At 50.0% G+C, this 20,239-nt stretch overlaps 2 protein-coding genes across 3 annotated transcripts in view; one reads left to right on the top strand and one right to left on the bottom strand.

Annotated features, from left to right (window-relative positions):
- Positions 1–3,578, top strand: part of NHERF2 (NHERF family PDZ scaffold protein 2) — a 97,001-nt gene extending 93,423 nt beyond the window's left edge. For both annotated transcript variants that reach the window (XM_048866777.2, XM_048866776.2), the window contains exon 7: positions 532–3,578. In XM_048866777.2, coding sequence (XP_048722734.1) covers positions 532–690 — 159 coding nt within the window. In that variant the 3' untranslated portion in view covers positions 691–3,578. The remainder of the gene's footprint in view (positions 1–531) is intronic.
- Positions 3,579–4,737: 1,159 nt separating this feature from the next.
- NTHL1 (nth like DNA glycosylase 1) lies at positions 4,738–20,227 on the bottom strand. Its single transcript, XM_048866778.2, has 6 exons — positions 20,089–20,227; positions 17,552–17,802; positions 12,154–12,324; positions 11,238–11,397; positions 6,843–6,948; positions 4,738–5,968 (listed from the first exon to the last, which is right to left on the bottom strand). Exons 1-6 carry the CDS (start codon positions 20,189–20,191, stop codon positions 5,845–5,847), a joined length of 915 nt encoding a protein of 304 aa, XP_048722735.2. The 5' UTR covers positions 20,192–20,227; the 3' UTR covers positions 4,738–5,844.
- Positions 20,228–20,239: the final 12 nt, after the last annotated feature.

Here is a 20,239-nt window from a genome sequence, read left to right as displayed (position 1 = left end):
CACTAGGGGCTTAATTTTGTGTTTCCAAATGTGGTTCCGTCTCACCTTTGGCAATGGAACCGCATGTTTGTGCTTCGGCTTTTCCAGTTCCAGTAACAGCAGCAACACGTTCTTCAGGGCATATTCTCCCCTCCAATATTGTAATTAAATCTCTGGCCACAAAGACACCCGGGTCGCCACTTAAACCACAAACCTGACAAACTCGATGGTCTGCTCCACAAAACACAGGCTTCTTATCATATGCCCTTAAGGAGAATCTGCCCTAGTTCTCTGTTAAGGTTTTATGTAGATGAGGTGTTAGAGGGCAAGATAATCACAGGCATAGGCCTGATGTGCCATCCAGCGGGAGATGTAATCGGACACACATACACCCACCCCAGTCAGCCCATTGTATTCTTGCAGAGGGCACTGTTGCACCCAAGCATGCCCATTTCCACGGACACAGCTACACCACCCAGCATATTACACCACAATACACCAGAACAGTAACAGGAAAGCTTTTTATGTCTTATGTCTTCTTCCTCTTTGCAGGAGGGAGAGTCTGAGAAGAAGGACCCATTCGAGGAAAGTGGCCTGAACCTGAGCCCGACTGCGGCAGAGGCTAAAGAGAAAGCGCGCGCCAAGCGGGTGAACAAAAGGGCTCCACAGATGGACTGGAACAAGAAACGGGAGATTTTCAGCAACTTCTGAGCCCGGACAGCAGCTCTTCCCCTTCTCCCCACCCTCCAAACTGAACATCTCCAATGCGCCCCAGCCCCATTCCTGGCTGTTGACCCAAGACGCTTTGTGCTCTGCTCTTCATTGGTCGCTTTTTGCAAGGCAAATTTTTCAGAAGTGTCTTTTATGGACAAGTGATTCCAGTAGAAATGTGACCAAAGCTCCTCCCAGCATTCACCCGGCTGCCTGCAGTTCCCACATTGCTGCTGAGGGAACACTGGAAAGATTTCACTTTTGCTTCCTACCTGCTTTATTTTGGTTTTTACTATTTTGAGGCCTCCCCCCCCCCGCAGAATCCCAAGAGGGATATTATGCATTCCTGTTTAAAAGGCTCACACCGAGGGCTCCCAAACTGCACACTCTCGTTTGTTTCAATTCAAAATATTCTAGTTTGTTTAAAAAAAAATGGAAAAAATCCCACTCAAGCTACAATGTTCAATATTCTCATGGTGGGAGATTGGTGAGTGGCTATACATTTCTCTCTTGTTGGCTTCTTTAGAAGGGTTGGTGGGGTTTTTTGTTTGTTTTTGGTGTAAAAAAGAAAATTTCCCATCTGTTTCTCGTTAATGCTGGAACCGCTCTCCCCCGGGATCCCTTTAACCAGTGCAATAAAAGCCCTTTTCTCAGCAAACCTTTTCCCTTCTGTGCTCCACCCCCGCCTGCCCTCAAAACAAACTCTGGGTGTTGAGAAAATGGTAGGACTTAAAAAGAAAAAACCCCACAAAACCCAACAACCCAAGCCTCAGATGTGCATAATAAAATGCAGAAATGGCAGGAGAGGAGGGGAATAAGCTGCCCCCCGCCCCTGACAATAAAGGAATGTCTGTGTTTCCTGTTAGCACATCCACACGCAAGGATTTCTGTCCCCAATCTCTATTGGAAGCCCTGTGAGAACAAACTTAATGAGACACTGGAAACACGGCTCTTCAGGCGGACTTCAAAGAAGCACAAGTGAGTGTCTCATCAGCTGGGAACGGAAATCCTTGAAGACCCTGCTTTGGGAGGCACTCATGAAAACAGGGCTTCAAGCAGGAGCAATCCAGTGGCCGCTCTTCCATTCACATGCTGGCTTCAGAACCAAGCCACAAACCGAACCTGCTTTGCTATTTCTGACTCAGGTTTTAAACCTCTCCCATTTTCCTGCTGATCTCTCACCAGCTGCATTGCCAACCTGGAAGAATAACAAGCAAGCTCTCTCTGTTGTCTTATGTTGGGCTGGGCCGGGCCCGTTGTAGCAATGTGATCTGGCATGTGGATTGTCTTATAGGAAGACGGAATACTATCTGCTGGTCCACACCGTATTATCCTAACTGTTAAACAGGCAGCAGGGTTGGCGGGCGGGGCAGACAACTGCTTTGGCTTTAGGCCCCTCTTTGAAAACACCCTGCTCTCAATGTTAAAATGTACCATTAAAGCTATCTTACATAGCCAGGACTAAACTAGCATAAAATCTTCACTACTTACCTCGGGCTTCAAATGAGGGACACTAACGAAGAGTAAATTAAACATGTACTAATGGCTTCCAGGCAGGAGTTGTACTGGGGCTGGATCGGTGCCGTAGAGAGCGGGACGATTCCCGTTGCCTTCTTCCCAAAAGCTAACAAAACAGCCTTTTTGGCTGACGTGTATTTTGTAACAATGGCAAAAATAGTATTAAAAAAGCAGGTGAAGTGGGGACTGGGCGGGGCAGACAGTTTAGGTAAATGACCACTCCCCCCCCCCCCCAACTAATGACACACTAGGGCAAGAACGTAAGATTTGCAATAGTATTTACGATAAAGCACATGGTTCAGTTTTTTGGCCCCAGGTTGCCCTCAGACTCCGTATAATGGACAAGTGGCCTTTGACTTCGTGCACTATGGTCTTGTTAAGGTTCTGTGTATATTTCATAATACTGAGCTACAAAAGGTGCCTTATAACATTTACTGTCCCTGTCAGTAGATGGATGTATCGCAGCACTGTGGGGAAGGAGGGGACGGGCCGGATGCTGTAGCAACTGCCCAGGGGGTCTTTGGCTTCTTTGCAGGGACCAGTGAAGTGCAAAGCTGTGACCATACTGAAGACAGGGCTTTTGGCTGGGCTTTCTTTTAGGGAGGATATACAGTGTTAGTGGGGCAAATGGATGCAAATAGGATCTTGGAAAGAAATCTCTGCAGGTGTTTGGCTGTAAACCCTGGGACTGACACCAGGTGGGAGAGAGTTAGTAAGAAGTTTAGAGCTTTTCTTCCCTACAGGAGTCTCATCTTGGCCTCTTACCTTGCGTGTTTCAAAAGACAATTTGATGGCGGAGGGAGACGGGGGGGCTGCTTGCTGTTGGCCACAACAAACAGTTGCTACTCTGAGAAGTCAGTAACACAAGAATCCTTACGCTCATGACATGCAGATTGCTTTCAATCCCTGCACTTCCAACCAAGCCAGAGACAGTATGTGCGTCTGCTAGGGGCAAAAGCTCCCCAGTTACATTGCAAGGTAGATGTTAAAATACAGCATAGCAAACAAGGAAGTCATTCTCTAAAAGCCTGTAAATACCATATTACTTGCATAAGACAGAACCAATGTAGTTGAGGGGAAAATAGCATGGTTGTGTTTTCTTTTTAATGCTGATCAAAAGAAATCAGGTATGCAAATATGTACCAAGAAGATTTTAAAATTATCGCTGCATAGGCCATGGAAACAGCTCATGGTTAAAGCACTTATCGCTATTTCTGACATCTAGTAGCTCTGTAATAATAATTATTCAGTTTCTGTACATTTAACTTGAAAAACCAATATAAGTATAAAGCTGTTGTTATCTGCATTGTAAAGACAATGTATACTGTAATGTCAATAATAAACTTTGTTTTGCCATGTACAGCTTAAAAGGGTAATTAGTCTGTTCTTCATTTCAGTCTTGGTGTTGTAAAGAGCTTCAGAAAGGAAGCACAAGAGTGTGTGTTATTAAATTCCATTCCCTTCACTGGCTGGTTAGAAGAGTGGGCCAAACAACCTCTGCAGTTCTGCAATGGGTTAATAATTGTCGCTTTGAATGGTGACTTGCAACAGAGGAAAATTGTTGGTGCCCTTTTTAGCTTCTTGGAGGTATAAGGGGGCCTGAAAGGTTTGATTTTGGTTTACTACTTTCTGAAATTTAAGAATGTCTAGTACTGGCTTCATTTCATGACTCTGAAATCCATATTTCTCAACACTTAATTGGAAAAAGCTGGGTACGGGGAATCTTTAGCACAAAGAACTTTTTGCCCAAGTGTTGGGGATAAAGAGGCATAATCTAAACATTTTAAAAGTTTATAAAAAAAAATCACTTCTCTCAATCAGCTCTCTTCCTTGGTGTTTCTGATGTTATACACCCGCTACTTCTCCAGCTTTAAGTAGGCCTCACTGTAGATCAGACTTCAGTTTCTGATGTGGGATGGGGGCAGGGAAAGAACATAACTTTGCAGGCATCCATTAAACATTAGAAAGAAGCCAAAAAAAGAAAAGGAAAAAGCACATGCTCGATGTCCCTCTCTGGATGTCCCCACCTTTAATACAGAGAAACTCCCAACCTGCAGTTCTTACACCTGAGCCACAGAGCCTGGCTCGGTCAGGACCGAGCACCGCAGATGTGATGTGTAGGCTGCGTGGGTGACAGCTCTGGAATAAAGATTACGCAGTATTATGCAAACAAAATGAAGCAGCCCTTCCACTCCAGCCCGTTGCTGATTTAGCCCCTGTGCTAGGCAAAGTTTGCGTGATGCTTGTGCAAGAACAAGCTGTTGGAATCTTAACCATTTCAGTAGCAAAGTTTCCCCCAGCTTGGGCTCAGCTCCTCAAAGGCAACTAAATCTCTCTGACGCTCTGGACTTCAGTGCAGGGCTGCTTGGAAGCACACTAGAGTCCCATGGGGGAATTCCTGCAGTATTTAGGGGGATTTTCTGTTTCCTTCCCCAACCCCCAGCTGTGATAAAGTTGGCTGAGGTGTTCTCCTGTTTCCATTTCAGTTGGCCCCCAGTTCTTTATGGGTTAAATCTGGACACAGGAAGGATCAGTCAAAACAATATTTATCATCTGATTAAGACAAACCACCACAGCTGCTACAGGAATGGGTGGTTCTGTGACAGATTCCCCCCACACCCAAAATTCAAATAGCTGACCACTCCAAATTTCAAACCCATTTGACAAACCCCTTTGCAATCCAGCACCCTTTGAAAGGCAGACCCAGCACCAGGATCAGAAATAGAGGTACGTTTACATCCCCATTGTGGCAGGTGTCAAAGGAAAGCGTTTATGCATGTGCTTAAATCCTGCAGACTTCAGTAAGGTTGAAACACATGCTTGAAGTGCTGTCCTGAATCAGGGCCCAAGCTCAAAACAGTTCCCACAGGGAGAGTGTGTTCAGAGCGGGGCAGCATTGCCGAAGCTGAACTTAAGAACGGCCCTGCTGGCCGTTCTCTGCATCACTCTCGATGCTTCCCCGGTTCTTGGCTACCAGCAAAGCCCCAATTTCCTGGTCTGGGTGGCTGGGCTCATCTTTATGAAGCCCGAATTGTACCTTTTTAATGTAATATTCCGCCCCATGGAGGGCTGCTTCCCTGCTGCCTGGTCTGCCCCATACTCCCATCCCTGCCTCCAGCTGGCTCTTGCCCTGCTCAGTCGCTATGCCTTGCAGCTGGGTTGGGGAATGAGGCCACCACGGTTTCCTCCTGCACTGTAGAGATGTCAGTAAAACCTTAATAAAAAAACCCACCTTTCTTAAACCAGTTTGTGCCCAACCAGCTTGAGGCAGGGACTCCGGGCATGGCCGGGCACCGAGCTGGCGGAGGTCTCCTTCCAGCTCCATCAGACACTGCAGCGTGTAGCATTTCCCCATTCCCACTGTCCCTGCGCAGTGTTTGTGTTAGACGCCCACACCCAGGGACTGCCTGCAGAGCGGACTCAGCAGGACGGCTGCATTTCAGAGAGCTTTTCCTCTTCAGAGATCTGCTATTGCTGGGTAGCTGCTGATTCCCATCCCATCTCTCCGCAGCACGAGGTCTCCTCTCCCCCGTCCCCTCCTTGCTCCAGGCCCAATGCAGTCTTACGGGGGCTCAGAGTCCAGCGGCTTCACAACCCCGGTGCAGATCTGTTGCTCTAGGAGGAGCAGCCATTCCCTCAGCATCTCTTTGCAGCTGGGCAGATGTCCCTGTTGAGGCACTCTTTGCAGCGAGGGTTCACAGGCAGGCAGATCTGCTGGCCGAAGCCCACGAGGAGCCAGTTTATCTCACTCCAGAGATCCCTACAGACCCAGAAGGGAGACGAGTTTTGTAAATGCTGCTGCTGGGCAGGACTGAAGACACGCTTCTACCTGAGCTCACAATATGGCTGCTGGTTGTGCGATACACTGGCACCGAATCCCCACTGCACCCGTGGCCGGGCCTTACACATTCCAGAGGCCACCACACACAGAGTGGAGCGCTGGTTTGGAGCACTTGGTGGGGTTTCCTTCCTGTTCAGCGCCTGTTATGAGTCTCTGATACACAGAGAAACTAATTGATCATTTAAGATATCGGCCAGAGTTCATCCCTGGTGAACGAGATCAGCAGACAGATCACCCCGATTAGACAGTGCAATGGCCTCCCAAGGGAAGCGATGGCCTTGGGCTGTGTTAAACTAAACTGGACAGTAGAGAATGCGCGATAGGGCACAAGTCCAGCAGCACAGACTAGGGGTGACTAAAGTCTCAGCCATCTCTGACGTCTGTGAACCGTCTAAACAACTGAACGAGTGATGCTCCCCGGGAAAACAAGAAATAACTTGCGGTTATAAGTCCCAGGCCTACGTGCTGCAATGCCAGGCTTTCTTTCCCGCTGCGGCCGTGACAAGGGGAGGGGACAGGCTCACTGAAAATGCCATGGGGCAGGGTAGGAAACAGCTCCGCAGGGTTCTGCACACTGGATGCGGTAGCTGCTTGTTGCCATAAACCACAGCAACGAACAAAAGATACTGCAGGCTGGTACTGGGGAAAGGAGTGCAGGTGGAGGTTTCCTGTGAAGATTACGACAAGGAGGAGGAAGGAGGGGACTGTCGGGTGTGTGTGTGTGTGTGAGGATTTCAGAGCCAAGCAGCAGCTGAAAAACAGCCCAGATCCCCCGTTGCCTGAGGCACCTCACCTGGGCAGCCAGTCCTCCAGCACCGCTCTGGTCTCCTCAGGGGTTTTAGTTTCCTTCTTCACCCATTTCAATCTGTTAGAAATCCTGTGCACATGGGTGTCCACACCTGGGGAGCAGAGAGGTTGGAGTCAGGAGGGAACACCTGGGTCAGGAGGAAGCAGGGTCTAAGGAGTTAAAGAAGCAGTCCACTCAGGACCCATAGCAGATGCACCAGGCTGTATTGGGAGGTTCTTCCATCTGAGGGCAGATGCCAAGTGGGTTTTTGCTGTCCAAAAGTAGGGCCCTAGGAGGCAGGGTACCATAGCTGGAGGAAGTGTGTGTGTGGGTGTGTCATAAATCGACACAAAGAAGGAACAGCAAGGTCTTGCCAATGGTGAAAGTGTGAAACAATCTCCCCCTCCTCCCAGTCTGCCATTCAGAAGTGCCAAGATTTGGGGCTTGAGTTGGCTTGTAGCTTTTTCCTTAGTTTTATGTATCCCCAGCCCTAAGCTGAACCCTTTGCAAACAGGCAGGTTGTCAGTCCTGAGGTTTTAGCCTTTGAAGATACATGGCAACCTCCGACCTCCGCACCCGAGATGGCAAGGAGTGTGTGAGCTGGTCTCACTGATGCCACCACGCTCTTGTAGAGTGCTTTTCATCCACAGAGCTCAGCATGCTTTCTTTGGAAAGGGGGCGGCGTCATGCCCACCCGGTGGCTGTGGAAACTGAGGGGAAGTGACTTGCCCACGGTCACACAGCTGGGCAGCAGCAGAGGTGAGAGCGACTCTCGGGCCACTGCCCTATTCACTGGACCATCTGCCTCTCTCAAGGACCCTGGACCGGAGTTCTCAGATCAATGCAAGGTAAGACTTTGCCTTTTCCTCTGAATTTTCTGCCAGTCCGAGAAACCCCTAACACTGCCCAGCTAGTCCATGTCCCCAGCGTCTTGCCCGTGTGTTGGGGCTACTTGCTGGCATATTTCAGAGCAATTATTTTTGGCACTTCCCTATGAGAACATGGATTAAACCAAGACTTGCTTGGAGTTATGACTAATGTCTTGGGGGTGGGGGAGGCAGAGTTATTCATTCTCCTGTTCTGGTAGCTACCAGGCTAATCTCAGATTGTTAATCAGAAATGCAGGAGCAGATGACAGAGCATGGACAAGAAGGAAAAAGAGCTCCTTCCATTCCCAGCTCATTCCATCAACGCTACACAGCCAGGAGGATGCGGGTTGTACAACAGAGGTCACAGAAATGGCCCAGTTGGGTGACGTATTTGTCAGCTTGCTAGCAGCATGAGGGCACTTCGTTTATCGTAATTGGTCTGGCTCCATAGCAATGTTTTCTGTGTGTATTGTACCCGTAAGGGCTGAATGAACAGAATGCTGACTCCCCAGAGGAAGAATGGGTTTGCTCATTGTGATTTCTGTTTGTTCGTTCAGTAAACCCTCACAGTCCCACTCCGGTCATCCACAGCGCTTGGAGCTTTCGGTGTGTTCAAACCCCCCGCCCCCAAAAACTCAATACCTACAAAAGCCAGTCCTCACCATGTCACCAAAGGAAAATCTCCCTCTCTTCCCCCAAATTCTCCACCCCTCCCACTTCCCTCAACACAGAACAGCTTGCAAGGGGCCCTCAAGGTCAAAAGATTCAGGCGCTCTCAGACCAAAGGATGGGCAGTGAATTTCAGAGTCACACCTGGAGAATGGCCTGTGGCCTCCTCTCATCTCACAGGAGCTCTGGTGTCTACATGGATAGCAGGCATGGCAGCATCACCCAGGGACACAGATGATCTTTCAGACAAAGCCCTAACCGGTCTGGAAGCTGGGTCAAAACCAGCATCATTAGCAGCATTCTGAAACCGAGGCAGCCAGCACATGTCCTACATAGCCCCCAAAGGTCAGGACTGTTACAATATTTGTATTTCAGTGATTAAGTAGCCAATAATTACGGAGTTAATTAAACAATGCTCAGGTGTTTTAAGATGTACTTTGTCCCAGTAATTAAGTTACTGGTACTTTATTCTTTAAGAACGCAGCAAGGGAAAATGTGCCAGAGAAGGATTTCCAAATACAGGACCCTCGAGGTATGGAGCCGAAAGAAGTGCACCGATTTACCAAAGCACCAAGCTCCCACATGTTCCCACTGATCCACTGGGAGTCCCTGCAGCAATGCTGATCTACCAGGGTTAGCAGCACTCAGGGCTGAGGGTTACTGTAAGACCCAAGCCCTGCCAAGCCACAGAACAGCGTTGAAGCATTATGGCCAGACAGGGTGTCAGGAAAGGATGCGAGCCAGCTCAGAATGGCTCAGAACCAGGCTGAGCTGAAAGTCAAAGCCCTTTCCAGCTGCAACCATGACATCTGCACTGCCAATGGATTAATATGAGAAGGCTAGAAAACAGCAGCCGCCAAGCCCCAAAGGCCACTGCCGGGAGTTTGGCCATTTTAGTTATATCTTGAAGGATGATAAATCGGGGGGAGGGGGCAGGGGTGTGTGCACGCGTGCATTCACATAATCGAAAAGACTTCTCTTCACTGAGAGCCTGATCCTAGAAGTCCCTTTGACTTCAGTGAGGGAGTTCTCTGCATCAGGGGTTTGCTAGGTGGGTCTCAGCATCAAGTGGGGTTACCTCTCTGCAGAGATCACGATGATTAAGTCATGAGATGTCGCTGATCATCTCAAGAACTTTACGAGGATGCTATAGAGAGGGGGCTCCTCTCTAGACACATGGCCCAAAAGTGGTGGGACGTGGCTTTGAAGGAAGCCATGATTTTCCCAGGGCGACATCACTCTGAGCAGACTGGGGCCACAGGCTGCCCACTGTGAGAAAGCCAACCCATTTGACTTAGTTTGTTTCACCATAAACAGTTTTCTTTGTGGCGGTGTGATCTAGCAGGGCACAGGACTGGGGGCCAGGACTTCTGGGTTCTCTTCCTGCAATGGCCTCAGCTGACATTAGGCAAGCTGCAAACGCTGCCCCTTCGTTTCCCCAGGAAATGCATTTAATAATGGTACACAAAGAGTTTGGAAGGCTCAGGGAATGTTTGAAAAGTGCTTTGAGACTCTCAGATGAAAGGCTCCAAGCACAAAAGTAGACTATTGTTAGATCAGCCGTGACAGACTGGTCCTTCTGTTGCTAATTGAACAAAACCCAGGAAATCGCTGTAAACAGGAAGAGTATAGCTTTGCCTCCTAAATCAAAACACTGCATACAATTCCTTGGAAAGCTATCAGAGCTCCCTCTGGACTCTCCTCCCCAACAGCGGATTAACTGTTCAGCAGGAACAACAGACTCAAAAGCTTGTCAGTCTAGTGCAAGAACCATGCTTGGTAAAGCCGAGTTTCAAGACACAGTTGTGGCCTGTGTTGAACTTGGTATTGAATTTTCACTCCAAGCAGGCGTCATTCATCAGGTGGTAGCATTACCAGGTTTCCCATGACTCTCTCTGATTAAGCACCAAACACACTTGGAATATTAATCTGTCCCCACAGACCTTGATGCATACCTGGAGCTCCGTCTTAGCCTAACAGAAAAGCTAATATGGCAGTGCCACCTGCTGGCCCTGATGAGCTAAATCAAAATCCTGCCTTACCCAAATTCCGTTCCTTTAAAATGAAGGGGTACAATCGCTACCAGAACCTCACTCCAATCCAACCGAGCCGCTGAGGCCCATTCCCACTATAAATCCAAGAAGGCTTCAAATGATCAGCTGAAGACGTCGAAACAGGACCTGAATACAGTGCTATCTAGGCCTCCAACTTTATAAAGTTTCCAGTACCAGAAACAGGGCAGAGAAACAAAGACACTGATTGCCACAAACCTCTTGGCTGACAATTCCACAAGGAAACTTGTGGCTAGGAATTAAAATTAATTCCAATTCAACCTAAAACTGCCAGTTTCAAACAAAATCCTCCCAGGAACTGTCCGCAACTAAGCTCTTTCTAAGTATAGTTGCAAAAATCAGACTACCTCGGTCCTTTCTCCAGCTGGCCCTAAAGGACCATTTCTGAAGTGAGATTTGTTTAAACAAAAAATATGTTGTTATTTAACAGAGGCATCGTGGAATTACATCTCCGTTGCTTTGCGCTTTTCATCAGGGGACCTTAAAGTGTGATACAGGTCACCACACATCGCTAGTTATTATTAATTAAGCAATGCCTTTATTCTTAATCAGCACACGTAGGAGGTAGCAATTAGACCCATTTTGCAAATAAGTAAATCCAGGCAGAATAAGCGACTAGCCCAAGTGACTTCACCAGCCTTAGAATCCTTCAGGTATAGAGATCTATGGTTGAAAAGCTCCCTATAAGAGCAAGGTATTATGATGTTACAAGCAATGGATTAGGAAAGATAAGGATTGGGAAGCGTGGGTGGATCATGGGAGAGCAGCGCCCTACACACTGCAAAACATACCGATCCCAGTCACGTTGTTCCAGGCAATGTCCATGAGCAAGTGGGCCATCTTGGGCCCAACTCCCGGCAGGTTCATCAGCTCCGCAACGGTACTGGGGACGTCACTCCCGTATTGCTGCTTCAGGATTGCGGTCGTCTGTTTTATGTACTTCACCTTGTTCTGGGAAACCAAAGCAAACTAAGTTCCCGTCCAAGAAATGCAGAGGAGGAACATGGACTAGACAACAGAACTATTTCCTTCATTTGAGGGAACTGACATGAGTTTGTGGAGGAAAATACAAACCATGTCCTAGATTTATCCAATATAGCAAGAAGCTGTAATGTGATCACCTCGAACCATGCCTGGGATGATGCCAACAAGTGCACTCTTGTCCTGGATACAGATTGCTAAAACTGGGATAAAATACGGCTTCCAAATTACAGCGGATCAGGATGGAGTCTCTCATAAGCAGGACATGATACATGATTGCCTGCAGCAAGGAGGAAGAAATGAGGGTCTATGGTGGGGGTGAAAAAAAAGGAAATACACATAAAGGGAGAAAGGATAGAATTCTCGCTAGCAGGTGAGTGGAAGAGGTGAGAGTAGCAAAGGAGAGTAAGAGAGGTAGGGAGCATGAATGGAACAACAAGGGGCACTGCTTTGGGAGAAGTCAAGATAAATAAATAGGCAACGACAGACTGAGGACAAGTCACTTGAAGCAGAGGTGGTTCCCAGTTGCCATCACAGGTCATTTGGATAATTTTTATGGAAGAAGGGGGTGAAGCTTGCAAAGGCTGATCCAACCACCCCGATCCGACTCATCTCTTTGTGCCTCGGATATTCCTGAGGCAGCTCCAACAGTTTGGGGACCAAGGGCATTATTCGACTTCTGCTTAGACACGCGGCCATCCACGACCACTATGGTCCGGCACTCACCTTCCAGAATCCCACCGGGTAAATGAGCTGCCCCAGAGTCACGTCATCTGTCTGCAGAATGTTGTCCACCGTGAGACCATGCTCCCGCAGGCGCGACATGGCTGCCGAGGTCACCTGATCTTTGGTCTGGCTGGACAGCATCAGCGACAGCAGAACCTGATAGCGCATCACCTAGAGGGTGAGATGGGAGATGGAGTGTCAGAGACCACTGGACTAGTCAGGGCTGGGATCCTGAAAGTTCTGGATCTGGGGTCTGCAAGCCAGTGGGGTGCAGCAACACACACAAGTGACGTGCTTATCAATCTGTACCACGTGGGCCTCGCCTCAGCTCTTACCTTATTACTTAAATAAAAGAGATTGCAGCCGAGAAGAGTCAGAAATTGCATCGACTTCCGTCTCCCCAAAACCCCTAACGTTTTCCTCTGAGGTAATCACTCCTTACAGAAGAGCAACAGTGAGTTGTTATAATAACTCGCTGGAGTTCATGTCCATGGAATTGGCATCTCCGCAAGCTTAACAGTTGAAAGATAGAGCTGGGACGTTCAGAAATGCCTAGGTGATTTAGGAGCACATGCCCTTGACTTTCCATTGGATTTGTGCTTCTAAGTCACACCCACCTGACTCCTATTGGATTTCAATGGGATTTGGATGTCTGATTCCCACAGCCCTCTTTGAAAGTCCCAGACTAAGGGCTTGTCTCCGGGTTAGTGCAGGGCCAGCCAGGGTGTGGATCTACAGTGCGCCAGCTTGCCACGCAGTAACATCCCACATGGGCACTGCAGTGAAAGTCACTCACATGGGACATTCTAGTCCAGCAAACTAGTGCACTGCAGGGTCACATGCTGACTTACCACACAATAACTCACCATGTAGACAAGCCCTTAGAAATTAAAATCAAATATGTAATGAGACACTGAATTGCTGGACTACTCTGGACAGAGCATTTCATTGAGATGAATTTGTTTCTCCAGACTCAGGCCTCATAACACTATCCAGCATGTGGCATGGTCACCAGAAATACCCTCGTTGGCTGAATTCTGATCTCACACCAGCGTCAGTCTGGAGGCACTTCACTGAAGTGAGTGAAGTTGCTCTGGTGTAACGGAGCAGAATGTGATGTGGTGTCTTTAATTCCTACTTTACCGCTGAGCTAGAATTTCCTCCCCTCTGTGACTCTCCACTGCAGACCCCGTCTTCCCAGCTAGGCACCTGGTGCTGGGGGCTAGCGTAGCTGACTAAGATGATTGCAGAACATTTGGGCTACAATTCCAGCTTCAGACTCCTCAACCCCCTAAAAACAGCCCTTGAAAGTTCTGGCCAGCAGCCGGAAAAGCCCAGGGTTATTGTGCTAGGGGTTATTACAATGCCTAGGTTTATCTTGGAAGGAATAAGTCTATTCCCTTAGGGAAAAGAGTTATTTCCCAGTGAGGACTTGCGGTTCTCTTTAACCCCAGAGTATCACTTTGTGCTGGTTGATGTATCTTTACGGTGTCACATGCTGTCTCAGACTAAAGCAGAAGCTAACCATTTTCACTAGGGACTTCAGACTAGAACATGACCCCACTCCTGGGGCCAGAGATTACAAGAAGAGCAATATGTCAAATAAATCTACCCAGTTGCATCTTCAATATTGTCCCTTTGGAGCCCTGTGGGCTGCTCAAGTATATGTTGCCGAGCTGTTATGCAGAGATCACCAGAGTCAGCCTGCCCTTTATCTAAATGTTTTCACACAAACAATGCCATTTGATAGAGTCTCCCTGCAGCCTCCCATCACAATATTGCACCAGGGTTTGTTTTTTGTACTGTTGCAGATGTGTGCAGATGCTCCCTTTGGAGGACTGCGTCATTCTGGGCCTCTGAGTCTGTGCCAGGGACTTGGGGAAGCACAGCACCATTCTCAGCACGCCCGCGTTTTTAAACAAATGTTTTCTTAATGGTGAACGAAGGGGGAGAAATACTAGATGTGTGTCCTTTTTTGCTTCTTTATAGTGCATAAAAGCAGCCTGGAAAGTTTCCTTCTGCTCCCCCCCCAATTCTGCTTTGTTCTTTGTGTTAAAGATTTAAGTCTTGTCTGCTCTTTAGATCCTGCAAAACTCTGTGGCTGACGAGAGAACTGGCAGGATTACATCATCAGATAAGCCATCTAAGAAAAAAGCATAACCGAGAAGGGATTTGCACACAGACTGTTTAAAACTCTATTACTATCTATCTAACTCAAATATCTAGACACGGACCCTAAAGTTCCTTTGGCAGAGGGCCAACACCTTTGCCTCTTCAGTTACAGGCCGAGAGCTCTCCCAAACCACATGTCCAGACTCAAACACAAAGGGCACGGCAAGTCTATTATTGTAAGACCTTGCGCGCTCTAGGTACAAACTCACGCTCCTTTAGTTAAACCAGTACAAGGCTCCTGTGTGGCTGTGCGTAACTGGGTGGTTTGTCCCTTTATGGGCGATGGGGAAATGGGGCCAGCCAGCCCTGTTCTGAGGCAGAGCCCCTTTAAGAAAAAGGGGTTGGGCCTGGGAAAGGGGATAATCAGACCCAGCTGGAAAGGCCCCCCCCCCCCAACTTCCTATAAAGGCTGAAAGAGCTCAGCTGAGGAGAAACTGCAGCAAGCTGTTTGGCCTGCAGCAGGAGGAAGAGACCCAAGGAGAAAGGCCTCTGGGCCCCTGCAGCCAGTTTTGGGCAGGGGAACAGCTTGGTTTTGTGTTACTCTGCAAGTTTAGTATTGCCATAATAAACTGTGCCCGGAAGGAAGGGCCTGGACAGAATCTGGGTGAGGCATTTAATCCTTCCTGGGCTGAGGGGAGAGGGCAACAGCCTATAATCCGCTTAGGCCTTTTCTACCTGAGACAGTGGCACCAGTGAAATCAGTTTTTAAACATATTAAAATAGCTGCAAACTCCTGTGTGGATGCTCTTAATTGGTTGGAGGGCTCATTTCAGTTTCTTAAAGCTGTCTCTTATGAACTTCAGCTAACCCAAAATAAGAGCATCCAACCAGCCTTTGCACTGGTCTAACTGAAGTCATTTTAGAACTTACATTAAACTAGGGCACCGGTGTGTGGAGACCTGCAGGCTGCCTTTATCCAACAGAGAAGAGCAAAAAGGGACAAGCAACTTCCTTCCCTCCCCGTCCTTGCAAGTCGCCTTTACCGGAGATGCCTCATTGCAGTTCCCTGCTAGAAACCAGTGTAACAACCAGAAATTATGTTGAGAGAATCCCATTAGTAATGCTCACATTGATTTATTTTGGGAAGAGGTGGGTTTCCCAGCTCCTCTTAATGCTGGTTCCCCTCTCTGGAGACTGTTGAGACTAATCAGCTAGATGAGACTTATCCATGGCTCCCAAAGGGATTTCTGGAGCTGCTTTTATGAGCCACCAGCCTACACCAATTGGCAGGGACCACCAGAATATTTTTCCATTGCTTCTGCTCAAAACCAGACATCACCTTGCTCCCTGGCTCACAAACCTTAAGCTTCCCATCAGCAAGTGTCTCCATTTAAGATGGAATTAAAAAAAGAATCACGTCACTAATAAAAACCACATATGTGGCATACGTCACTCTTCATTAAGAACATAAGAACTGCCATGTTGAGTCGGATCATGATCCGTTTTGCCCAGTATCCTGTCTCTAAGAGTGGCCTGTACCAGAGCTTCAGGTGGAGTGTACAGAACAGAGCAGTTATACAGCGATCCACTTGTCTTCCACTCCCAGCTTCTGGCAGTCAGAGGTTTAGAGTTGCCCCAAGTGTAGGTTTAAGTCCCTTCCCACCTTGGCCAATATCCATTGATTGACCTATCCTCCATGAAATTATCCAGTTCTTTTTTTACCCCTGACTGTCCCCCTCCCAGTGTTTGTGGACTGCAGACTAGAAGTTACTTGCACCAGGGACCGGTTTTTAGCTATCTAAAGCATCTAGCATGTTGGTGGTGGTGGCACCCCTGTCTCCTATTCTCTGCCTTTGGCACACAACGGTTCAGTCTCCTGAGGGCTGACATGCTTCAGTCTAACCCAAATTAAGGGGTCAGTATGGGGTAAGGGGGGGGGGAATTAATTAGCAGAGCTATGTAGGAGGTCAGGTGAGATGATCTAATGGTCCCTTCTGGCCTTAAACTCTACAAAATTAAGAAACCTGGTTCAAGTTTTGAGTGAAAAATGTACCTCCAGATCTGGAGGACTGTTTTGCACAGCTCTGCTGGCCACTCCACTTCTCTCCCTATGTTGGAGCTGCTGCCTGAGTGGAGAACAGCGGGGGAAATTCACACTGTTGTTCCATAGCATGTCTCCAGAGCCTGGCACTGAAGGGAGCTCCTTCACCACACTTTGCACTTTCCACACTTTCCTCTGGTGTGTCTTTTCCCCCCATAGGGTTCCTAACACTTAACATATTATTAGAGAATGAACAAGGGCAGATGCTCGTGGAGGCAGAATGAGCAAGAGGTGAGGGCAAGTCTCCCTCCCCCAGTTCTCATCTTCTGACTTGCTAAATACTTAGCTCTGTGTGATGGGGCTGACTGCATTGGCCTTTGTTGGATGTGGCTTCTAAGTACGTGGTTGTAGGATACAATTATCTCACTGTGCGTCTACGTGCTCTCCTACCACGCAGCAGTAGGGGATACGAGGTTTGTTTGTATGCAGGGCTGAGAGGAGCAAAATGAACGGCATGGATCCCCAGCTGAACTCTGTGTCGCTGGCCCCACAGTAAAACAGCGTCCACCCCTTATCTTACAGTGACCTGCCATTAGCTCTCATTGGGCCTCCAGACCAAAGGATTAAGTCTCCGTCGCAAAAGTCGGAGCACAGCAACCCTTCATCATACTGGTTTCCACCAGGGAAGCGTCTCTTTAGTTTCACTAAAGAGACGCTTCCCAGCGACCAGAGTTCAGCGACACAGAGTTCAGCTGGGGATCCATGCCGTTCATTTTGCTCCTCTCAGCCCTGCATACAAACAAATAAGATACATAAGATCTTGTAACACTCAAGATCAAAGCAGAGGCATCAAGATCAGGGCTGATGAAAGGGACGGTCAAGTTCAGGTAATGGGATGACTGACCACCCCATGGAACAGCCCTTCTTTGTCCTTCATGCCCAGCAAGGAACTGCCAAGGAGAACTCATCATTCATCTGGCAAGATAAACCACTCACTGAGTGACCAGAGGAATTTACACCATTTCTCATGGCCTAGAGTTCTCATACCGTTCAAACTTATTTTCCACGGCAGAAATATCTAGACACACACATCCCTGGGCAAATCACGGAACCTCTGTAAAACTAGGGTAGGGTACCTGCCCTCCAGTATGAAGGAGTGTGAGAGCTACAGCTGGAGAAAGTTGCACAGTATCGTCTGTTGCTCAGCTAACGCTCTCAGGTTGAGCGGTGAGCTGCGTGCTTTACCTCTGGAGGTGCGCTGGTGTCAAAACACTTCTCCGCCCCCATCTGATCCACCGGAGCATCCTTATTCCGTCTCATTTCCCGGATATTATCCAGCTGCCGCTTCCAGTTCCCTGGCTCCCATTTCAGTCTCTTGGAGTCAGTTTCCTCCTTCTCAGCAATGCCTCCTTCCAAAGAGTCATAGAGAACGCTGACTTTCTTCCCCTTCCTGCTGCTCTTTGATGGGATGGCTGCCGTGCTGTGAGCCCGATTTCCTGAAAGAGGGGAAAAACGTGACTTTCAGACCACAGCCTTTGGAATAAGGGGGGCCAAGTTTCTCCCTACACCAATACAGCGGAGCCATGCAGCCTAAAGTCGGGCTAAGGTTCCACCACTCCCTGCTTGTCCCGCAAGCCCTCCCATCTGGAACACAACCATGTCCACAACATACAAGTAAGGCAAGTTCTCCAGTGTAGACTTATACATAAGAACTTATTGGAAAACGGCCCCTTTCACATGTAACAGCGCGCACACAGCATGACATGCTATCACGTCTCTGGCCTCTGCACAGGGCTGGACCACGCGCAAAGGGCTGCCTTCTGAGCCGCGGCAGCGCTTATCTCCGGTGCCTGCCAGTGCAGGGCTACGCTGGAGCCGGCTTGCCTCCTGGGTCATGCCAGGGGCAGAGTCCGTTTAATGGCCCCTTCTGTGGGGTCTCCGACAGCCCTCCTGGCTGGGGATGGGCTTGGTGACCCGATGGGGCTGTTCCACCGGTAGCCTCTGTGAGCAGGAACTCAGAGTTGGATTAGCGGGGCCAACGCTCTCACAACAGCGACTGCGCAGGGCCCGGGAGTAGGTGGGTGCAGGCAGCAGCTCCAGCAGGGGAGCCACCCCTTAAAGTTCACATCCCCTCATAGCCAGTCACCCCCCACGTCAGATCCTCTTCCAAACCCACATCCTAGCCCCCCCCCCAGTGCACCCCACTTTCATCTCCCAGTCCCACCTCCAGTTCTTCCATCCCGTCCCCAGGTCCACGCCCCTTCCCTCTCCATGCACCCCCACTTTCATCTCCCAGCCCCTCCCTCTCCATGCACCCCCACTTTCATCTCCCAGCCCCTCCCTCTCCATGCACCCCCACTTTCATCTCCCAGCCCCTCCCTCTCCATGCACCCCCACTTTCATCTCCTAGTCCCTCCCCCAGTTCTTCCATCCCCTCCCCAAATCCTTTCCCTCTCCCCCCTCCATCCACCCCACTTCCATCTCCCATCCCCTCCCCCTCCATGCACCCCCACTTTCATCTCCCAGCCCCTCCCTCTCCATGCACCCCCACTTTCATCTCCCAGCCCCACCCCCAGTTCTTCCATCCCCTCCCCAAATCCTTTCCCTCTCCCCCCTCCATCCACCCCACTTCCATCTCCCATCCCCTCCCCCTCCATGCACCCCCACTTTCATCTCCCAGCCCCTCCCTCTCCATGCACCCCCACTTTCATCTCCCAGCCCCTCCCTCTCCATGCACCCCCACTTTCATCTCCCAGCCCCACCCCCAGTTCTTCCATCCCCTCCCCAAATCCTTTCCCTTTCCCCCCTCCATCCACCCCACTTCCATCTCCCAGCCCCTCCCCCTCCATGCACCCCCACTTTCATCTCCCAGTCCCTCCCCCTCCATGCACCCCCACTTTCATCTCCCAGTCCCTCCCCCTCCATGCACCCCCACTTTCATCTCCCAGCCCCTCCCTCTCCATGCACCCCCACTTTCATCTCCCAGCCCCTCCCTCTCCATGCACCCCCACTTTCATCTCCCAGCCCCTCCCCCTCCATGCACCCCCACTTTCATCTCCCAGCCCCACCCCCAGTTCTTCCATCCCCTCCCCAAATCCTTTCCCTTTCCCCCCTCCATCCACCCCACTTCCATCTCCCAGCCCCTCCCCCTCCATCCACCCCACTTCCATCTCCCAGCCCCTCCCCCTCCATGCACCCCCACTTTCATCTCCCAGCCCCTCCCTCTCCATGCACCCCCACTTTCATCTCCCAGCCCCTCCCCCTCCATGCACCCCCACTTTCATCTCCCAGCCCCTCCCCCTCCATGCACCCCCACTTTCATCTCCCAGTCCCTCCCCCAGTTCTTCCATCCCCTCCCCAAATCCTTTCCCTCTCCCCCCCTCCATCCACCCCACTTCCATCTCCCAGCCCCTCCCCCAGTTCTTCCATCCCCTCCCCGAATCCTTTCCCTTTCCCCCCTCCATCCACCCCACTTCCATCTCCCAGCCCCTCCCCCTCCATGCACCCCCACTTTCATCTCCCAGCCCCTCCCCCTCCATGCACCCCCACTTTCATCTCCCAGCCCCTCCCTCTCCATGCACCCCCACTTTCATCTCCCAGCCCCTCCCCCAGTCCTTTCTCTCTCCCCCCTCCATGCACCCCCACTTCCATCCCCAGCTCTTCCATCCCCTCCATGCACCCCCACTTCCAGCTCCCCCCGAGCCCCAGTTCATGTTGGGGGAGCCCCGCTCGGGGGCTGCCGCGGAGTGGGGGGGCAGCCCTGGGCTCTGACCTTCTCGTACCTATTGCTGCTGCCGCCTCCCCCCGCGCCCTGCTCAGCTGCCTGGTCACCATCCTCCCGCCGCCGCCCGCAGACAGCGGGGGACTCGGGGCTGCCGCGCACATGGCTCCGCTGGACTACAAGCCCCAGCATGCCGCGCGGCAGTCACGTGC

This window comes from Caretta caretta, chromosome 10, assembly GCF_965140235.1.
Source record: "Caretta caretta isolate rCarCar2 chromosome 10, rCarCar1.hap1, whole genome shotgun sequence".
NCBI lineage: Eukaryota > Metazoa > Chordata > Testudines > Cheloniidae > Caretta > Caretta caretta.
Note: the sequence above shows the minus strand (reverse complement) of the source record. Positions and strands in the feature narration are given on the sequence as shown.

Coding starts and splice junctions, on each gene's coding strand:
- NTHL1 (XM_048866778.2), bottom strand. CDS start 20,191: ATGTGCGCGGCAGCCCCGAGTCCCCCGCTGTCTGCGGGCGGCGGCGGG. Junction 17,803..20,088: donor GGAGGCGGCAGCAGCAATAG/GTACGAGAAGGT, acceptor CCCCTCTTTCAG/GAAATCGGGCTCACAGCACG. Junction 12,325..17,551: donor ACACCAGCGCACCTCCAGAG/GTAAAGCACGCA, acceptor CTCACCCTCTAG/GTGATGCGCTATCAGGTTCT.